This window comes from Stegostoma tigrinum, chromosome 6, assembly GCF_030684315.1.
Source record: "Stegostoma tigrinum isolate sSteTig4 chromosome 6, sSteTig4.hap1, whole genome shotgun sequence".
NCBI classification, from domain to species: domain Eukaryota; kingdom Metazoa; phylum Chordata; class Chondrichthyes; order Orectolobiformes; family Stegostomatidae; genus Stegostoma; species Stegostoma tigrinum.
The window spans coordinates 87656819-87677432 of record NC_081359.1 but is presented as its reverse complement, the minus strand read 5'-3'; the positions used below and the strand labels follow the sequence as shown (position 1 = coordinate 87677432).

Genomic DNA, 20614 nt, shown 5'->3' with positions numbered 1-20614 from the left:
GTTGGAACTGCATTCATCCAGGGGAATCTGGAGATGAGATACTCACTGCAGGAGTTTTAACACCTGACCTGCTATTGTAGTCACATTATTTATATGGCTATACCCCTCTCAGATTATACCATATCCTAGTCCCTCTGATTACATTTTGACAATCCAATCATATATTTGATCATTGCTTGGTCTTCAAATTAATAGGATGATTGGTAATTTGGATGGATTTTATTCTGATGAAAAACAGTGCTTGCTAAAATTCACTTTTATACTGAGTTTTTCCAATTTTATTACCTCAATCAATAAAATAAATAGCCAAAATCATATAAATGCTGCTCTGTTTATTAATTTCTATTTTATAAAATGAGACAAATTGCTTACATGTAATTTATTTTCTCTTAAGCAACTTTGTCCTACAGCCATGTTGCAGAAATGTGATTGACAATGCTAATAGAATTCAAACTTTTATATGGGTTTACCTAAGTGCTGTTTGTTTTGGGATATATTTTCAGGTAAAGTTGAAACTAGACTTATATAATGAGCTCAATGTCAAGACCAGAGGCAAATGCTCCCTATAAATGTTTGTTTGAAAAATGCATCCATGCCTTTGGCCTTGGCTTTGGAGCAAGCTGGGCTTCTGCTACTGGCAAATATTTAATATATACCTTGTTAGATTTTGAAGTCATAGTATAATATCTATTAACAGAAAGTGTTAGTTAATGAAACATTGGGCAATTCTCAATTTAAATTGCAACAAATATGTGGCTTAAAGGAAATAAAGAAGATGGTGTCAATACTCAAACTAACTTCAACTCAGACCTTTACTGCTTTTCAGTACTGGAAGGATGAGTAAATACAAACATGCCAAAGCCAAGCTGGGAATGGGAGTGAGGACACCTCAGACAGGGACTGTGTGATCTTATTTCATCCTTATTTCGTTGTTCCACCGGGCTCATTCTAGGTTTAAACACAGGTATCAAATAATGCAATAAAAAAATCTAAATCCTGCGTCATGTAGTGCAATATGTGAATTAATTCATATTAAGTCAGTGAAATATTCAGGAGAAAATTCAGGTATTCACAAATTTGGTCCCAGATTAAAGAAATAACATAACTCATTCAACAGCTACATGTAAAAAGGTATCCTTGTTATTTAATACATAAAAAGAATTAATGACCTTATTTAACTCAGATTTCCCTTCAGTGTTTTTGTGTTGATATGCTGGAATTCCAGCAGAGACGCAAGGAAGGAAATGGCCTCATATGGCACAACACAGTTCCTGAAGCCACTTCCTGTCCACAATGACTAGACAAGTGTTTCTTATGCACTCAGCAAGATCTGGTTAAATTTTTGATCAAAGTAAGAATAAAAACATACTTAGCTCATCTTAAAACAACAATATCTGACTTTATAAATACTAAGATCATGTCTTACACAGAACCTGGTGTACTAACATTGCGTTTTGTGCAGTTAACTGCATGGGATCGAAGAGTAATGATTAGTGTTTCAGCAACATTTGTTGCCATTATAAAGCACAAAGGAAGCACACTTTAGTCATAACACAGATAGTGACCTGGCTCACATGATTATTCCCTTTTCATTCTTTTTGTTAGCTTTCCTGTAATTTGTTTTTGGACGGGGACTACATTATAGCTGAGCCACTTTCAGGAAATTACAAAAAAGGTTCATTTTGGGGCAGAAAAGAACTGTTCAATATGAGAATAAAATATATGTGCTTTGTTTACCACAACAAAAGGTGATTTATTAATGAAAAAGAAGCTGGTTGTTTCTGAATACATTTGGCGACATGTTTGTATACAAAGGTTGCACAACAATGTTTCCAAGTACCTTGCAGGATCAACTGGCAAGTCAAACAAATTGTATCTTCATTACTGCTCTGAGCACATTCAAATTTTAGACAGAATTAATCAGAATTTCAGTTTTATCTTCACAATATATTCTGTCTGAAAAAATTCTAAACTACAGTTAATACGATGAAAAATGTGACAGATGTGGTCTTTATTCAGTATATGTCACGTTGTTTCTCTGATGATGCTGCACTGAATCATTGCACCTTATCTCAGTGGTAGGGCTCTTGATTTTAACTCAAAGATTGGGCTCCAAAGGCAAGATAAACAGAATTAGGCTGGCAGTTCAGTAGAATGCTGAGAAAGTGCTGCACTGTTAGTGATACCTTCCTACAGGTGAGATATTAAACTAAAAACCCAACTCAGGTGGATATAAAAGCTTCCATTACACTATTCAAAGAACAGCATTGAAGTTTGAGCGATGTATATTTCCCTCAATGCTATCCCAAAAGCAAATTATCCGATGAGAATGATTGAATCATACAAGAGGTCCTTTGGCTCATCAAGTCTGTTTGCCAAATCTACATTAAATCTACAACAGAACCACTTGCCAGCACCAGGTCCATAGCCTTGGATGTTACGACATTTTGTCATCCAAGTTTTTTTTTGAAAGGTTGTGAGGTTACCCCGCCTTAACTAAGCTTCCAGGCAGTGCATTTCGGACCCCCACCATCCTGTGTTTTCCTCAAGTTCTCTCTAAACTTCCTGCTTTTCACCTTAAAATTATACCCCCTTGTTACTGACCCTTTGACAAAGGGGCACAGCAGCTTTGTATTCACTCTATCCATGTCTCTCATAATCCTATACAATTCTATCAGGTCCCCACTCAACTTTCTCTGCTCTAAAGAAAACAACTTGAGCATATTCAGCCTTGCTGAATCTTCTCTACATCCCCCTCCAGTGCAATCATATCCTTTCTACAATGCAGAGATTTACACTTTACATGGATTTCAGCTGTGGCCAAACAATGGCCCGTACAGCTTCAACATAAACACGCTGCTCTTCTAATCTATGCTTTGACAAATACAGGCAACTGTCCCTTACGTCTTCTTAACTAATTATTAATCTGCTTGCCACCCTCAGGGTCTTGTGGACAAACAACACGAGATCCTTCTGTTCCTCTGAGCTTCCTAGTGTTGTCATTCATTGTCTTGTTTCTTCTTCTTCTAACTTCCATCACTTCACACTTTCCAAGGTTAAATTTCATCTGCTACTGATCTGCTCACTTAACCAATCCATTTACATCCTCCTGTAATCTAAGACCTCATTCCTCACTGTCAACTACCCAGCCAATCTCTGTGTCACCCACAAGTTATCATCCCCACCCACTCCCACACTCATCTACATTGCTTATAAGTATCAAGAACATTATGGAATCCCCTGGTCACTGGCCTCCAGTCACACAAACAGTCTTCTACCAACACCCTCAGTCTCCTGCAGCTATGTTGATTTTGGATCCAACTTGTCAAGTTACGTTTTAGCTTCTTTATCAGCCTCCCATGCGGGAGCTTGTTAAAGGCCTTGTTGAAATTCATATAAATTGCAAGAACTATATTACTCTCTCTTCACACTACCATCCCCATTTCTCAATAGTATAACATTGATTATGCGATAGAATGTTTAATTAGCTGTACAGCATTTTTAAAAATTCATTCACAGGACGAGGGTGTTGCTGGCCAGGCAGCATTTATTGCCCGTCCCTAATCGCCCAGAGGGCAGTTAACAGTCAACCACATTGCTGTGGGTCTGGAGTCATATGTAGGCCAGAGCAGGTAAAGATAGCAGTTTCTTTCCCTAAAGGACATTAGTAATCTAAACGGGTTTTTCCAACAATTGACAATGGATTCACGGTCATCATTAGATTCTTAATTCAAGATATTTATTGAATTCAAATTCCACCATCTGCTGTGACAAGATTTGAACCAAGGTCCCCAGAATGTTTTCAGGGTCTCTGGCGTAACAGTCCAGTGACAATACCACTAGGCCAGCGCCTCCCCATTTCAGGATGCCTGGAGTTGCGTACGGCAAAACATATGTTCATGTTCTTTAGTTGTAACCTCCAGTGTAAGTGGGGGTCAGTTTGCTATGTTGGCTGCAGACGGTTTGCAATGCAGTGATAGCATCAGTGTGGGCTCAATTGCCTCACCAGCTCAGTTTACCATGAAGGACTCTCCTCTTTCTTTCTGTCTGCATGAGGATTACTGACACACAGGTTAAGCCACCAGCAGTCATCTTTCTCCAATGAGACAATAGCCTGATGGTCTGGTAAGACAATGATACCTTTAGTTATAGTAGTCTATTCTGAAAATTTCATTAAAATACTTCTCAACAGCAAAGAAAAGTGTACATTTGGCTTTAAAGTGCCTTCAATAAACTTGTATTTATATATATATATACACGCAGTCATAAGAAAATACAAGAACCAGGAGTAGGCAATGCTGCTACTTGAGCCTGCTCTGCTGTTCGATACAATCATGACTGATCTCATTTCAGCCTCAACTCCACTTTCCTGTCATTCTCCATAACTCTTCAACCTGTTTCTAATAAAAAAAAATCTATCTCATCCTGTTAAATCTGAGATAGATAATATTTTGCTTAACAAAAATTTAAGGGCCAAAGACAATCACACCCAAATCTCATTGAATGGTGGAACAGGTTTGAGGGGCTCTATGACCTACTCTTGTTCTTACGTTCCTCGAATTTGCTCAGCGCTGGTATTCATCACACTCCATCACACATCACAGATTCACGACTTGAGCTATTAAAATCCAAAAGTGACTAGAAAATTATTAATAATATTTACCTCTGCTCAATGATATGAAACACAACTGAAGTTAAAAATGTGGTTTCACTTTGTTCTGAAATTTTAACAAGAAAACAGAGTATTCACTCTGCACCGTAGAATATAAACATCATTGGTATTGTATTCCATCAGGATTAACTTGACTTAGTTTCAATTATCTTTAAGTTTGAAAGTTATTTTTTGAACTATTTCCACAAAATAGGGTTCTTGAACTGTGTTCCTGCAGAAGAGCTGAAGGAGGAGGCTGCTTGTGAAAAAGCAGCAGATCAGGGTTGAAATACATTGAATATTCTGGACCCTCACTTGTTACCTTTGGAACCAGACAGGAATTCTGCAGAACGGTGCATGGAAAATTAAACAGGAAACGAACAGGAGACTTGTAAAGATTATACATTTCTTGTTGAAGAGATAGGCTTGATGAACAATCGGAATAATCTTTTCTTGTTCCGTGCATTCTTAAGCTACATTTTTTCATGTGGCACCAATACTTTATCAAGGTGTGGAATGTTATATTGTTCATCAATCCTCCATGAGCAATCTTCAAAGAAATAATATTGCTACATGAAGCAACATGAAGAAGTGCATTTCAGCTATCAGAGTCAGCATGATTAGAAGTACATGGGTTGGATCAAAATATACTTGACATAAAATACAATGCATATATAGAATAGCATTAATATATGCTAATTAACTTTGCTCTATTCAATTATTTATCAACAATTACAAATACTTTGTTCAACCCACTTACCATGGCAGTTTTCAGTGACCCTCCATCCATATTAGGGAGATTGGACAAAGGACCCTAGCAAACAGGAAAAAGCATAATTTAGAAATGTGACATAATTGGCTTTTTGGGCATTAAATGGTCCTGTTAAACCGCATATTTGTTATTTACCTGCTCTGGTTTGTGTTGTTGTACGCTGTTGTAAACGTAGCTTAATCCTGCCCTAGTTAATACAAATGAAGCCTGCTCATTTATTAAAGTATCTAAATGAGCTTCAATCTGCAGAAAGAAAGTAAGAACTCATAAACAAACCTTGAATCCCATTCAAATAGTATTAAGAATAGAGCTTATGAATTGCCAAGTTGTGCTTCAACTTGCATTCCATGATCATATCAGTTAAATTCTTTTCCGATCATGCAATGGGAGCAGTCCAAACATGCCCCAAATGGTTCCATTCAAAAGCAGAGAATGTCCTGAGTTGAACTATGAAATGCAAGTCCATAGCTGTTTCTAGGTGATTTCTCTTCAACGTGCGTTCTGTTGCAACTGTAACATATTATTTGGATGTTTTATGTTAAAAAACAGGCTCCACACACTTGGCTTTCATTTCAGAAGAAATAAGAACACATACTACCAATTAGGAATTTTTGTTAAATCAAGTTTTTTGTTTAAATTTTTGTTAAATCAAGTATCCCATGGATAAGCATATGGACGTACATGGAATAGTGTAGGTTAGATGGGCTTGAGATCGGTATGACAGGTCGGCACAACATCAAGGGCCGAAGGGCCTGTACTGTGCTGTAATGCTCTATGTTCTATGTAAGTACACATGTCAGCTATGATTCAACCGGTAGCACCTTCAACTCTGTGTCAGAAGGTTATTGGTTCAAATCTCAATTAAGCTCAAAATCAGAATGTACTTCCCAGTGAATGAGTGCTTCACTGTCAGAGTTTTTCAGATGGAACGTGAAACAGGGGCCCTGTCTACACTCTCAGACAGCATAAAAGATCGCATGGCATTATTTTAAATGGGAGTTATACCCACTGTCCTGGCCAATGCTTCTCATAAAACAAAAGCACCATCATAGTGCTGTTTGCAAAAGTTCTGCTGAGTGAAAACTGGCTACCATTTTGTACATTGGCAGGTTAGAAACAAATGACTGGAATAAATAGATTTTTTTCCAAGTGGCAGGCAGTGACTCGTGGTAAACCACGGGGTTCAGTACTTGGACCCCAGCTTTACACAGTATATGATAATAATTTTGATGAGGAAAGCAGAAGTATTATTGCGCAGTTTGCAGATGTCAGAAGGCTGTATATGGGTGGGGAAGATGAGCTGTGAGGAGAATGCAGACATGCTTGTGTGTGATTTGGATAAGTTGAATGATTGAGCAAATGTATGGCAGATGAAGTATAATATGGGTAAATGTGACGTTCTCCACTTTGGTATCAAGAACAGGAAGGCAGATTATCATCTGAATGGCAATAGATTGGAAAAGGGGGGAGATATAATGAGATATCCTTGTACACCCACTTGCTGCAAATAAGCTTTCAGGTACAGCAGGTAGTGAAGAAGGAAAATGGTATTCTGGCTTTCCTGGAGACGAGATTCAACTGCAGGAACAGGGAGGTCTTCCTGTCATTGGATAGCGCATGGTGAGACTACATCTAGAGTATTGGTCTCCTTATCTGATGAAGGATTTTTTTTTAAATATAGAATCCCTACAGTGTGGAAACAGGCCCTTTGGCCTAATGAGTCCACAATGAACCTCAGAGCATCCCATCCAGATCCATCCCCCTGTAATCCACCTAACCTACTCATCCCTGAACACTATGGGCAATTTAGCATGGCCAATTCACCTAGCCTGCACATCTTTGGACTGTGGGAGGAAACCAAAGCACGTGGCAGAAACCCACGCAGACACAGGGAGAATGTGTAAACTCCACACAGAAATCCATAGGCAATTCTGTCATTTAAATAACACAAAAAAAAATGGAAATGTGAAATAAAAGTAGCAAGTGCATGAAATTCAAATTAGGTTATCCCTAAGAGACGTACCTGAAACTGAAGCATCTCAAGTCGCTCATCAGTAAATTCAAAGAGAGACAAAGTTGTTTTCATCATGTATAGAGAGTTTACCATGTATGTTGCCATGTCAGCAGTGTCAAGGTTACTGGCGGATACAGTACACAGCTGTAACAGTGGGTCCATTATACAGGAAAGTACCTGATGGAAGAAAGTTAAATATTTCAGCATACTTAGTTAGATAAACAGCGTACCTGAGGCTTTAGTGCACACTTAAAATAGTCATTTGGTAGTACAAAACCTGAATAAGAATTTCTGTACTGCTTTTATGTTAGGGATATAGGCCCTATGTCCTGAAGAGTAGAGGATTGTAATCAATAGCAAGTACCTTTGGCTGTTTGCAATAAGCAAGGTATTGACTGTACCTCATCAGCCATACTTGCAAAACTGACCACACAGTGTGCAATGTTGGCCGATTTGCTAAATGGAGTTTCAATTAATTAAGTTTATTCATTTCAGTGTGATGTTTATTCAGTTTTTCCTTTCAAATTTAACATTACACACAATAGAAAGCAGAAGACATACTTTCACTGGTCTCCAAGTGTTAGAAAATAATAAATATAAACAGTAAAAATAAAATGTTCTAAACAGCAGACAGGTAAGTTAAAACTAAAGATAGCGTAATGCTTGATTAAAGATATTTTTCATTCATCTATTTAGGATCTCAATTGGTGCAGGCTTGGAGGGCTGAAGGCTGTTCCTGTGCTGTAATTTTCTTTGTTCTTACATATAAAAGGAGTACAACACAGATTGTAGCATCAGCTTTTACACTGAAACCTGATTTTTCTGTGGGTTCATTTCTATACACAAGACTATAAGATGCTGGAGCAAAAGCAGGTCATACAGCCCATTCAATCTGTTTTGCCATTCAATTTTGTATTTACAGGAGTACTTGAAATGTAATAGCATATAAGGCCCATAGGTCAAGTGCTAGGAAACAAATTTGGAACAGATGAGTGGCTGACAACTGGTGTGGACATGATGGACTAGGGGCTTTTATCCGTGCTGTAAGAACTCTGACCTTCTGGATCTATGACGCCCTTGTTATACCTCCACTTTCCTGCCTCTTCTCCAAAATCCTTGATTTCTTTACTATACTTATTAAAAATCTGTCCATCTCAGCCTTGAATATTCTTAACGACCCAGCTTCTAAAGCCTTCTGTGACAAAGTATTGTGCAGATTCATTACCTTATTCTAAGATTTTGCCCTCTGAGGGTAGAAAAGGAAACAATCTCTCCGCATCTACCCTGTCAAGCACTCTAAGAATCTTGTGTTCCAATAAGGTCACCTCCAACTTTTCTAAACTCCAATAACCACAGGACCATCCTACTCAACCCATCTTCATAACACTGTCTCTCCACACTTCAGATCAACCTGGTGAACCTTCTCCAGAGTGCCTAAAATCTCAATTTATCTATCTTTAGATAATGGGTTCAACATTTTTCACAGTATTCTAGATGTGGTTTAACTAGTGTCTTATATAGTTTAGCAAGACATCCCTCTTTTTATACTTCATTCCCTTTGAAGTAAAGGCTTTCATTCATTTCTCTTCCCTATTCAGCTCTAATCTCATTGGATGGTGACACAGGCTCAGACTCCTGAATGACTTACTTCTGCTTCTATGTTCCTTTTTCTCACTAAATCTATATGCTAGCTTTTTGTGACTTGTGCACAAGGACCTCAAAATCCCTCTCCATTGCTGCCTTCTGAAGCCTTTCTCAATTTTTGTTAAAAATTCATTTATGGATGTGGGTGTTGCTATCTGGACAGGATTTATTGACCATACCTAAGTGCCATTGAGAAAGTAGTGGTGTTCGAAATGCTGCAGTGCATCTGCTGCATATAGATTCCAGTGATATTAGGATTGGAATTCCAGGATTTCTGCCTCTTTCCTTTCCCTTCTTGAGCAAGGGTATCATATTGGTAGTTTTCCAATTCATTGAAAAACTCCCAGAATCCAGCGAGTTCTGGAAAACTTTGACCTATGCTTTCATTATATCTGCAGACATTTTCTTTAAATCCCTTGGATGAAGGCCATCAGGTCCTGACAACTTGTTTACTTTTAGACCTATTGGTTCTTCAGACTGTCGATCCCATTCAGTCCCAAGATCAACCTTCCCATTAGGACCTTGCTTATATGATATCTTTGGGATATTCATAGTGTCCTCCAATGTGAAGACCAATGCAAAATATCAGTTTGAAGTTATCTGCCATTTTACCAATCACTTCTTCCAAAGGTCCCACATTCACTTTAGCTACTCTCTTTGCTTTTGTTTAAATACATGCAGAAACCATTGCTATATTTTTTAAACTTCTAGACAATTTAGTTTCATAATTCATTTTTCCCCTATTAATTAGCATTTTAGTTGTCTGTTGCTAGTTCCAAAATAAAATCCCTATTTGCTGACCTACTAACAGGTTTCACCATTTTGCATGTCTTAGTTGATTACTTTTGTTAACCACGATGGTCATCCTTCTCATCAAATTGTTCTTTCTGACCAGAATAAATTTTTGCTAAGCATTATGAAATATCTGCGTAAATGTCTATCACTTCTCATTTACTGAACTTACCTTTAGCCTATTTTCTCAGATCACTTTAGACACCTCTTTCTTTAGACCTCTGCAATGGCCATTAATTAGGTTGAAGACATTAGTTCGAGATTCGAGTCACCCTCCCTCAAAGTGCGTTTGAAATTCTACCATGCTGTGATCACTACAAGATCCTCAACTACAAAATCTCTTATTAATCCTATTTCATTTCACATTACTCAATATAAAATAGCTTATTCCCAGCTAGGGTGTGTAACATGCAACTCGAAGAAATAATTTCTGATGCATAACTTTTGTCTTCCATGTTCCCCTTGCCCATCTGATTTATCAAATCAGTATGTGTCTTAAATTTACCCAATTGCAGTGCCATTCTTATGTACTTCCATTATTTCACGATTTACGTGTCGTCCTATAGTGAGGAAAATCTTTAGTGACTTAGGAGTCCCACTTGCAAATTCTTTCCATTGCTATTCCTCATTTCCACCCAAACTGATTCCACACCACAGTCAATTGCATCTATATCTTAGCACCTTAGCACGATTCTGACACCTTCTTTAATTAGTGAAGCTACTCCATCTCCTTTCTTTTTTTGGCCTATTTTTCCAGAATGTCAACTACGTAGTTCCCGGTCTGTGTCACCCTGTATCCATGTAATCTATAATATTTTAGGATGCAGCCCATCGGGTCCAGGGGATATACTGGCCTTAGCTGGTGCATTTATTTGCTTCCCAACATTTGGCTTTTGAATATTTACTATTTTTGTAATTTTAGAGGTCCTTAACAGTGAAGTCTGATGCAAATTACATACTAAACTTCGCTTAATTTCCTGGCACGCATTTGTTATCCTTCTGAAATGTCACCCCAGTCCATGTGTGACTTTGGATTTTCACACAAGAATCTGTTTGCTGTGCACATTGCAAGCCACAAAGAAGTGTGTGAGGAGCTTGAATGCAGAAGTGGACCACTCAGAAAGCCCACCCGGATTCTGCAACACAGGACAATTTCCAATATTACTCAAAGATCCCCTATATGTCAACCCTCACATACAATACTTGCCCACAACTTCCATGCCCACAACTCATGTACCATTCATAATTTCTCAACCTTTATCTACTGGGTACTGTCCTTACGATCTAAACAAATAGCTGTTTTAAAATTATGAAAAAATAAATCTCTAACAATCTAGCATGTCTTTGAATTCAAGCCTGCAATCACTGACACTGGAAAGAAAAATTAAACTATATCAACTTTTAAAAAAGCGCAATCCATTAAATGCCTATTAGGCCAGTAAACAAACAAGAAATCACATCAAAGGCATACTCTGTTATTAAACCTTCAATCATTCTTAGATCAATAAACTATCTGCTTAATTGAATCCATTAGAGCTTTGAAATTCAGTCAAGCATTCATAATGGCCATAACTGTAATAAAAGATTCAGGCTACCTTTCTGATAATGATATAACAGAATGGTGTGCTGTTTCCATTTCAAAGGAGAGTTCACATCAATCAACTGAGAGGAGGAGGTGCAGAAATATTTTCTACTCTCAAAAGCAAGGATTCTTTCAACAGACAGTTATCAGCTAATTTAACATCACAACACCAAACATGCCAGCAGATGTTAACAGGACATTGCTTTTTACATTTAATGTATTATCACAATTGATTCTTTGGAAACAGCACTACATTGCATGAAAACATTTACACAATGGTGCTCAATACAAAGTCTCAACCTTTATAGCAACAGATTTCTATGATGAATTACTGCACTTGAAATAGCTTTAATAAGCAATAAACAGTCTAATAGTGGCATTTGACGATGTCAGAATATTTTACACTCGCCTTTCAGAATGTTCCTAAATCTTCAATAGGGTTATCCAAATAATAACAAATTCCCCAAGGAGGTACACTTTATCTGAACCTTCAAAACCCAAATCAGCACATGAAAAGAGCATGTTGGAAGAAATGCAATTTTCTGCAGTGCTCACAATGGTGACCCTGACCTAGAACAGAACAGGTATGTATCTTTCACATCTATGGCCCTCCCAGTCTATGGAAGGGCCAAGTGAAAATGGAATGGGGTCATGAAGGCAGAGGTAAGTTGTCCCTCCTGCCAAAAAAAACGTTGTTAAGTGTTTGTGACCCAATTCATTCTTCCATTAAGTGATGGAAGTTCAAGCACTCATTTTCAATTAAATGAGAACAGTGGGCTTATTATTTTAGTTTCTCATTGACAAGAAACTTGAATAACACTGTTAATATACAAATAGTAAGAAATGTTTGTGTACCAATTTAGGATGCATCCATAAATCACACAAAGGATAGCTCTTCAAAACCTCCATGACATTCAACAAAGATAGTTTAATCACGCTTATTAGTGAAAACAAAACAGCTGGTCAGACTACTTTGTGTGTAATCCACAATACGGGCATTCTTGTGATAAAAAGATAAAACACCTTTAAAGAGTGAGCTTTTGATATTTATAGAATGGTGTTCCGAAAATAATGAAATAATTTTAAAGTACTTAAAACAAAGACAAATAAAGTGCCATGTCTCTACCAACCATAAACATTATTGCGATACAAACAGATACAAAAATGGATACGCTTGAAGAATTTCAGGGTCTATGAGCAAAGCAATCACATTTTTGGTAAGTATGAATTTACCTGGACGAAATCTGCTTGTCGTGCATCCAGTGGAACAACCGAAGAGTCATGACAGGAAAGAACTTCACGTAAGAGAGACAAAGTGTGATTCAGGGCAGTGGTAGGTCCAAGGTCTGGAGGAGGGAGTTCAACCTGTGTGAATTAAAATTGAGGCATTACGTTTGTTCTTTTTGGTCATCAAATCAACCACTTGCCTTCAGGTAGCACTTTTAAGGGAGTAAGTTATCCCAAGGCACTTTACAGGGGTGTTGTCACACCGAATCACATCATGAAATAACAGGGCAGCTTAGTCAAAAAGGCAGGAATGCCTAAAGGTAGGAGAGAAAGATAACGAGGCGGAGAGGGAGGTGGATGGAATTCTACAACCTAGAGCCTCGATTACTGAATGTGCCGCTATTAATGGTGGAGTGATGACTATTGAGCATGTGTAACATGCCAGAATTAGGAATACAGAGTTGCATGATGTTGTAGATCATGTTCCTTTTAAGCTGCACGAGTCTGTGGCCACACAGAATAGGAAGGTTAATCACATAGGAACAGAGGACAAGAGAGTTATACAGAAAAAGCAGTCCATTTAATATTTGTACCCTTCCTTCATCCGCCTCCAATATTCACCTCCACTTGGACCCCATCTCCTGGCCTCTTTCGTGCCCTCGAACTCATCATCGCAAACTGCCTATGTGACATTGGCTGTCTCAATTTCTCTGCTCCTCTCAGCCACTCTAACCTGTCCCCTTCTGAACTTGCAACACTTCACTCTCTTGGCTTCAACCCTAACTTTGTTATCAAACTGGCCAACAAAAGTGGTGCTGTTGTAGTCTGGTGAATAGAACTTTACCTTGCGGATGTTCAATGTCAGTCTTGGACACTTCTTCCTCCCACCCCTGTGAGCCATGTCCCTGTATCCGAATATCAAGCCATTGTTGCCAGAGATGTCACCGACCACAACACCTCTGGAGATCTTCCCCGCACTGCCTCCAATCTAGTAGGTTTCCAAGCCTGGACATCTCACTTCTACCTCGTTCCCAGAATCCACAAACTAGACTGCCCCAGTAGGCCTATCGTATCAGGCTGTTGCTGCTCCACTGAGCTCATTTCCTCCTAGCTTGACTCCATCCTCTCTTCACTTGTCCAGACCCTGCCCACCTATACATCCGCGAATCCTCCTAGACCCTCCACCATATTGACAATTTCCAGTTCTTTGGCCCTAACTGCCTCCGAGACACCATGGATGTCCAAACCCCTTACTCCTCCATTCCCCACCAGGATGGTCTGAGAGCTCTCAGCTTCTTCCTTGGCAAGAGGCCTGAACAATCCCCATCCACTTCTTCACTTGGCAAAATTTGTTCTCTCACTGGAAAATTTTTCCTTTAATTCATCTCACCACTGCCCAGTCAAAGAGTGGCTACGGGCACCCGCATGGATGACAGTTTTTCCTGCTTATGTGTGGAACGATCCTTGCTCCAATCTTACATTGGCCCCTTCCCACAACTCTTTTCTCGGTACATCGACAACTGCTTCGGTGCCACTTCATGCTCCCACCAGGAACTTGAAAACTTCACTCATTTTGCCTCCAATTTCCATGCCTCTATAACATTCACATCATCCTTTCCTTGATGTCTCCATCTCCATTTCAGGGAGTAAACTGTTCACTGCTATCCACTACAAAGCCACTGACTCCCATAACTATCTAAACTAGAGCACGTCATACCACATGTCCTGCAACCATCCCATCACATTCTCCCAGCTCCTTTGCCTACGTTGCATCCATTCGAACAATGCCACCTTCCAAAACAGCACTGCTGACATGGCTTGCTTCTCCCATAACCGTGCTTTCTTGCCCACTGTGGTTGACGTGGCCTTCAACCACATCTGACCTATCACCCAAGCGTCCTCCCTTACCATCACTCAACAGTATGCTCAGGTTCCCTTTGTCCTCACTTTTCATCCATCCATCAGTCCCCGCATTCAAAGGATCAGTCTCTACCATTTCAGTCAACTCCAACAGAAAGCCACCACCACATCTTCCCCTCACTCCCCCCTCTGCATCTCACAGGGATCACTCCCTCTGAGACATGACAGTCCATTCCACAACCACAAATACCACAACCCCTCTCCACAGCACCTTCCCATGTAACCGCAGAAGGTGCAACACCTGCCCCTTCACCTTCTCCCTGCTAAGCATCTGAGGGCCCAAACAGTCATTCTATGTGAAGCAGCATTTTGCCTGTACCTCCTCCAATCTTGTGTATTGTGTTCGCTGCACCCAATGTGGCCCACTCTATACTGGAGAAATCAAACACAGACTGGGTGACTGCATCACTGAACACCTCAGGTCTGTGCGCAAGCGTGACCCTGACCTTCCTGTAGCCGGTCTTTTTAACACAGTATCCTGCTTGTGTGCCCACGTCTGACCTCGGCATGCTGCACTGTTCCAGTGAATCATAGCACAAACAGGAGGAACATCACCTTCAGACAAGGCGCTTTACAACCTTCTGGACTTAAAAATATTCAGTTCAACACCTTTAAAGCGTGAACTATTTCTTCCTTTTCTTTTAGCATGTTATCATGTCCTCCCCTCCCCATGCCAGTTACTGTCCTTTCAACTTGGCAGCAGATGCATTATTGTTTTGCCATTCTCATATTCCAATCACTTAATCTGAACATATTTTCTCCACCAGCACCCTACCCCCAAAACCTTCCACCCACAACAGTAGCACAAATGCTATTCCCTCCACGCTTCACTTCAGCTCTGATGAAGAGTAATCTAGACTCGAAATGTCAGCTTGCTTTCTCTCCATGGATGCTGTCTGACCTGCTGTGATCTGCAGCAATTGTTATTTTCAATGCAGATATATGGCTATCTTAAGAGGATCACAGTGCAACAAATGGGAAATTAGAGGAAACAATGGTTGTAGCAGATTATAGAGATAGAGGAGGCAAAGCAACAAAGGGGTTTGAATAGCAAGGATCAGAATTTGAAAACTGGGGGCATGTTGGACCGGGAGTCAATGTTGGTCTGGGATTTTTCTTTTTATAACTTGCATTCTCAAAATCACAAATGTTATGGTGTAGAAAGAGGTCATTTGTTCCATTGTGTCTGCATTGACTGTTCAAATGATCATAAACTACTGGCAATCTTCTGCTTTTCCCTTTATCTTTGCGCATTATTTCTGTTCAGATACTTATCCAAACCCTCTTGAATGTCTCCATTGAATCTACCTCCCCAGCTAATTTCAGCAGTGCATTTCAGACCTGACCTATTCACGGTGTGAGCAAGAATCTTCTCACCTTGCATTTACTCCTTTTGCAAGTTATTTTAAATCTATACCCTCAGCCACAAAGCTGCTTCTTGATCCTTTTAAGACTGGGAAAAGCTTACACTCTGTGTCCAGCCTTTCATAATTTAGAATATCTCTGTCAAATCTCCTTTCAGCCTTCTTCACTCCAAGGAGAACAGTCCCAATTTCTTCAATCCATCCTCATCATTGAAAGGTCTTATCCCTGAAACTAGTTTTATAAATCACTTCTTCACTTTCTCCAAAGTGTTCACTTCCTTCCTATCAGGTGGCGCCCAGAATTGTAAACAATAGTTGAGCTGAGATTCAACAAGCATCTTATATAAGTTCAGCATAACTTCCTTGCTTTCAGACTCTATGCCCCAACTAATAAAGCCAAGCGATACTATATGGTTTAGTAATTCCTGACTCAACCTGTCTATCATGTTCAGAAATCTGTGCATATACACATCAGGTCCCTCTGCTCTGCAACCCTTAGAATTTTACGCCCTATTTTATGTTATCTTTTAAATTTTTTTTCTGCCAAAACGTATCACGTCACAATTCTTAGAATTGAACCTCATGTGCCAATATCACAAACTTTTCTATATACTTTTGGAGTTCTACATTGTTCTCCTCACCTGCTGAGTTTTGTTTTACAGAGGCTACAACGTAGACCAGTTGAACAGCAGAGGTTTCTAATAGTGGAATTCAGAGTTAACAACTGCATGGATGAAGACATTAGCAGTGGGGTGGTGACTGACTATGTTATGGAAGTGGAAGATGGTGTATGATAACTAAAAAACAGATTGGGTTGAGTGAAATTGCTAATCAATGCAGTCACAATTTGTTTTGACCTTTGACACGAATATAGTACATGAGAATTAGAAACAGGAGTGGGCCATCATTAAGATCATGGCTGATTAGGTTGCAACCCTAACTTGTCTACCCTGAATAACCTTTCACCCTCATTTATCAAGAATCTATCTACCTCTGCCTTAAAAATATTGAAAACCTCCGTTTCCACCATCTTCTGAGGAAGGGTATTTAAAGACTGGATAATTTTGACAATTCTATTAAGGAGGACAGGCAGGTAGCCTATGGTCGGTCAATTTTTATAGTTGCATCTTATATCATTACTATTAGTACAAGGCAGCATTCAAGATATGCATTAAATCTTTAGGATTTTCTCATTTCAGAGTTTAAACAAAGTACAAATGGAAAGTGGACATTATCGAAAAAACGCTTCAAAACTTTATGAAAATCCTGATTGAGCATATTACATGTACAGTTAAGAACAGAACTACAGTCTCTGAAGTACCGTTACTAATCTTTCAGCTGCTCCATTTACAAAGAAGTGTATTTTGGCATCAGCACTGAAAAGAATGCAAGAAATGAAATATATTCCAAAGCCGCACACAGCTAGTTATTTTCTTTTACCATCAGTTGATTTGTACTGGAAAAGGATCTACTGAAAGTTACTACAATGATTGATGTTGCTTCTACAATTCACCTTGTCCATTAATTTACTGGCATGAAGACTCAGGCTATTGAAGAACATTTTCTTGCTGAGAACATGCATTTCTTCAATTGTGGTCAGCAATGTAGCTGCACAATTTCCTACAATTCCACTGTTGAAAAGAAAAAGAGCATCAGAATTGCAAGTTTTGGTTCAACATTGTCAACAGATTCCTGGATAAATACCCCACACAAATCTGGAGATTACTGGCCTATACTCAGACAACTCTACTGAGGATAAGGTCACAGTAGAGTACTGTAACTGGCAACTTGGCTACAGCTGATGACTTTCTTGCAATCACTGTGCCACTACAGTTGAATAGACTGAACACTTAACCAAGTTCATACAAAGGGAACTACATTATCCTAATATACTGGAAGATTAATTATGTGAGCCAAAGGGACTTGAAATATCCCAGGTTTAATGCGCAATTCTGCTCAATTACTCAAAAACATAAGAAACATGAGCAGAAAAAGGCCATATGATCCCTTAAACTTGTTCTGCCAGTTAATATGATCATAGCTGATCTGACCTTGATCTCACCTTCCTGCTATTTGCCATAATTTTCAACTCCCTTAAAGTTCAAAAATCTGTCTATTGCAGCTCCAAGTATATTCAAAGACTGAGCCCTGTCCGCTATAGCAGGCCCACAGAGAAGAAATGAAATCTTATATGAGAGATTCTTTATTTTGCATCGTGCCCCTTAGTTTTAGATAACCTCACAGGAGAAACAACATCTCAATATCTACCCTGTCGAGTATCTTCAGAATCTAGTATGTTTTAGTTAGCACCTCGCATTCTTCTAAATTTCAGTGAGTATAGGCCAAACTGCTCTACTTATCCTCATAAGACAACCCCATCATCCAGTAATTAACCAAGTGAATATTCTCTCAACTGCTTCAAATGCAAACATTTTCCTCTTTAAGTAACTGTAAATCAATGCGAAATACTCTAGACGTGGTTTTATCAAAACCCTGTAAAATTGTAGCAAGACTTCCTTACATTTATTAACAAACCCCCGACAATAAATTACATTTACCTTGCTAATTACTTGTAGTTGTTTCAGGATTACTTTGCCTATTGGACCTTTTTCACATTGTGGTCAGTTTGACTGCTTCTTAAATCTGTTTTGAATCACAAGCTTGCACACTTATGGTATAATAAAAAAATGCACTTGTTGAGAAATAAGATATCTTGTTTTATTGCTCACCTGATAGTATAGTGATAAAATTTGAGGAGATTGGAGAGTTTGTACAATAGGACTGCACCAGGCTCTGCTACTATAACCTGTTCAATACGCACCTGAAACAGTTCCAGACCAAACACACTGAATTAATATTGATTTTCTGTAACTAACTTAATGAAATTTATTCTAAACAAGGGTGAACTCAGGATTGTACTCAATTACTTTTTCACTCAAACACACAGGTATGTATAGCAAGAACACAAAGTAGGAGTCTCACAGAATTTGCCATTTTATGTCACAATGCAAAATAATGGGAGCAGAACTTAATTTTTTAGGCATACATTTACTGAAAAACAAAACAAAATGCAGAAAATACTATTTTAGTATCACCAAGTGCTAAGAAGAAACAAACTTTAACCGTGAGCAAGATAATAAAATGTGAGGCTGGATGAACACAGCAGGCCAAGCAGCATCTCAGGAGCACAAAAGCTGACGTTTCGGGCCTAGACCCTTCATCAGAGAGGGGGATGGGGGGAGGGAACTGGAATAAATAGGGAGAGAGGGGGAGGCGGACCGAAGATGGAGAGTAAAGAAGATAGGTGGAGAGGGTGTAGGTGGGGAGGTAGGGAGGGGATAGGTCAGTCCAGGGAAGACGGACAGGTCAAGGAGGTGGGATGAGGTTAGTAGGTAGCTGGGGGTGCGGCTTGGGGTGGGAGGAAGGGATGGGTGAGAGGAAGAACCGGTTAGGGAGGCAGAGACAGGTTGGACTGGTTTTGGGATGCAGTGGGTGGGGGGGAAGAGCTGGGCTGGTTGTGTGGTGCAGTGGGGGGAGGGGATGCACTGGGCTGGTTTAGGGATGCAGTAGGGGAAGGGGAGATTTTGAAACTGGTGAAGTCCACATTGATACCATATGGCTGCAGGGTTCCCAGGCGGAATATGAGTTGCTGTTCCTGCAACCTTCGGGTGGCATCATTGTGGCAGTGCAGGAGGCCCATGATGGACATGTCATCAAGAGAATGGGAGGGGGAGTGGAAATGGTTTGCGACTGGGAGGTGCAGTTGTTTGTTGCGAACTGAGCGGAGGTGTTCTGCAAAGCGGTCCCCAAGCCTCCGCTTGGTTTCCCCAATGTAGAGGAAGCCGCACCGGGTACAGTGGATGCAGTATACCACATTGGCAGATGTGCAGGTGAACCTCTGCTTAATGTGGAATGTCATCTTGGGGCCTGGGATGGGGGTGAGGGAGGAGGTGTGGGGACAAGTGTAGATACTATTTTAACCGTGAGCAGTGGTCTTGGTGGGAGGCAGGAAATGATTGCATTGTGATCGATACAAGTAAAGCCAAGATAATTCAGTCTCTCTGAAGCAAATTGCAGAGCAGATATCTTGGAGAGGGATTAAATTTTCACCAGTGCTACAGGTGGAGAACTTCAAGAGAGAAAGAACCAGCTCAATGATTATTGATGGCTCTCACCAGTGAGGTCTCAGTCAATCTGATCATTTGCTGGAGACTGGATAGTGTAAAAGCATGAATGCGCAGCTTGTCCTTGTGGAAAAAAGTTGTGGAGAAAGCTTGCCTCACAGAATAGTTAGCTGGCTCAGGCGGTCATGTGATCAGCAGGTGAGGGTCTGGAGTAAGCAGTCTGATGCCTCTTTTTGTTTGATCATCAGACATTTCCTCATAAAAGGGTTCATCTGTGATTGCAAGATTTTTGCTGTTACTTCTTCGTGGAGCAATTTGCTTCAATAAAGAGCATTGGGTATAGTCTGTTGTTAGGAGTACCTGGACTACTCATACGTAAATTTGATAGACCAGGAAAAGTGGGAATAAAAGCCTACAGGCGCATGTGTCAGTTGTCACTGATACCCCTTTCACCTCCCATAACATCATTCCGTATCAGGACAAAAGCAAGAGTGTTTGCCTTTGACATATCTCCTCACATAGCA

The 20614-nt window shown here is 39.7% G+C and overlaps 1 protein-coding gene across 3 annotated transcripts in view; it reads right to left on the bottom strand.

Annotated features, from left to right (window-relative positions):
* cog6 (component of oligomeric golgi complex 6) overlaps positions 1-20614 on the bottom strand; it is a 117011-nt gene that overhangs the window by 5604 nt on the left and 90793 nt on the right. For all 3 annotated transcript variants that reach the window (XM_059646738.1, XM_059646737.1, XM_059646736.1), the window contains exons 12-17: positions 18696-18787; positions 17480-17597; positions 12689-12820; positions 7447-7614; positions 5559-5666; positions 5412-5465 (exon numbers count right to left, since the gene is read on the bottom strand). In XM_059646738.1, the coding sequence (XP_059502721.1) occupies positions 5412-5465; positions 5559-5666; positions 7447-7614; positions 12689-12820; positions 17480-17597; positions 18696-18787 (672 nt within the window). The remainder of the gene's footprint in view (positions 1-5411; positions 5466-5558; positions 5667-7446; positions 7615-12688; positions 12821-17479; positions 17598-18695; positions 18788-20614) is intronic.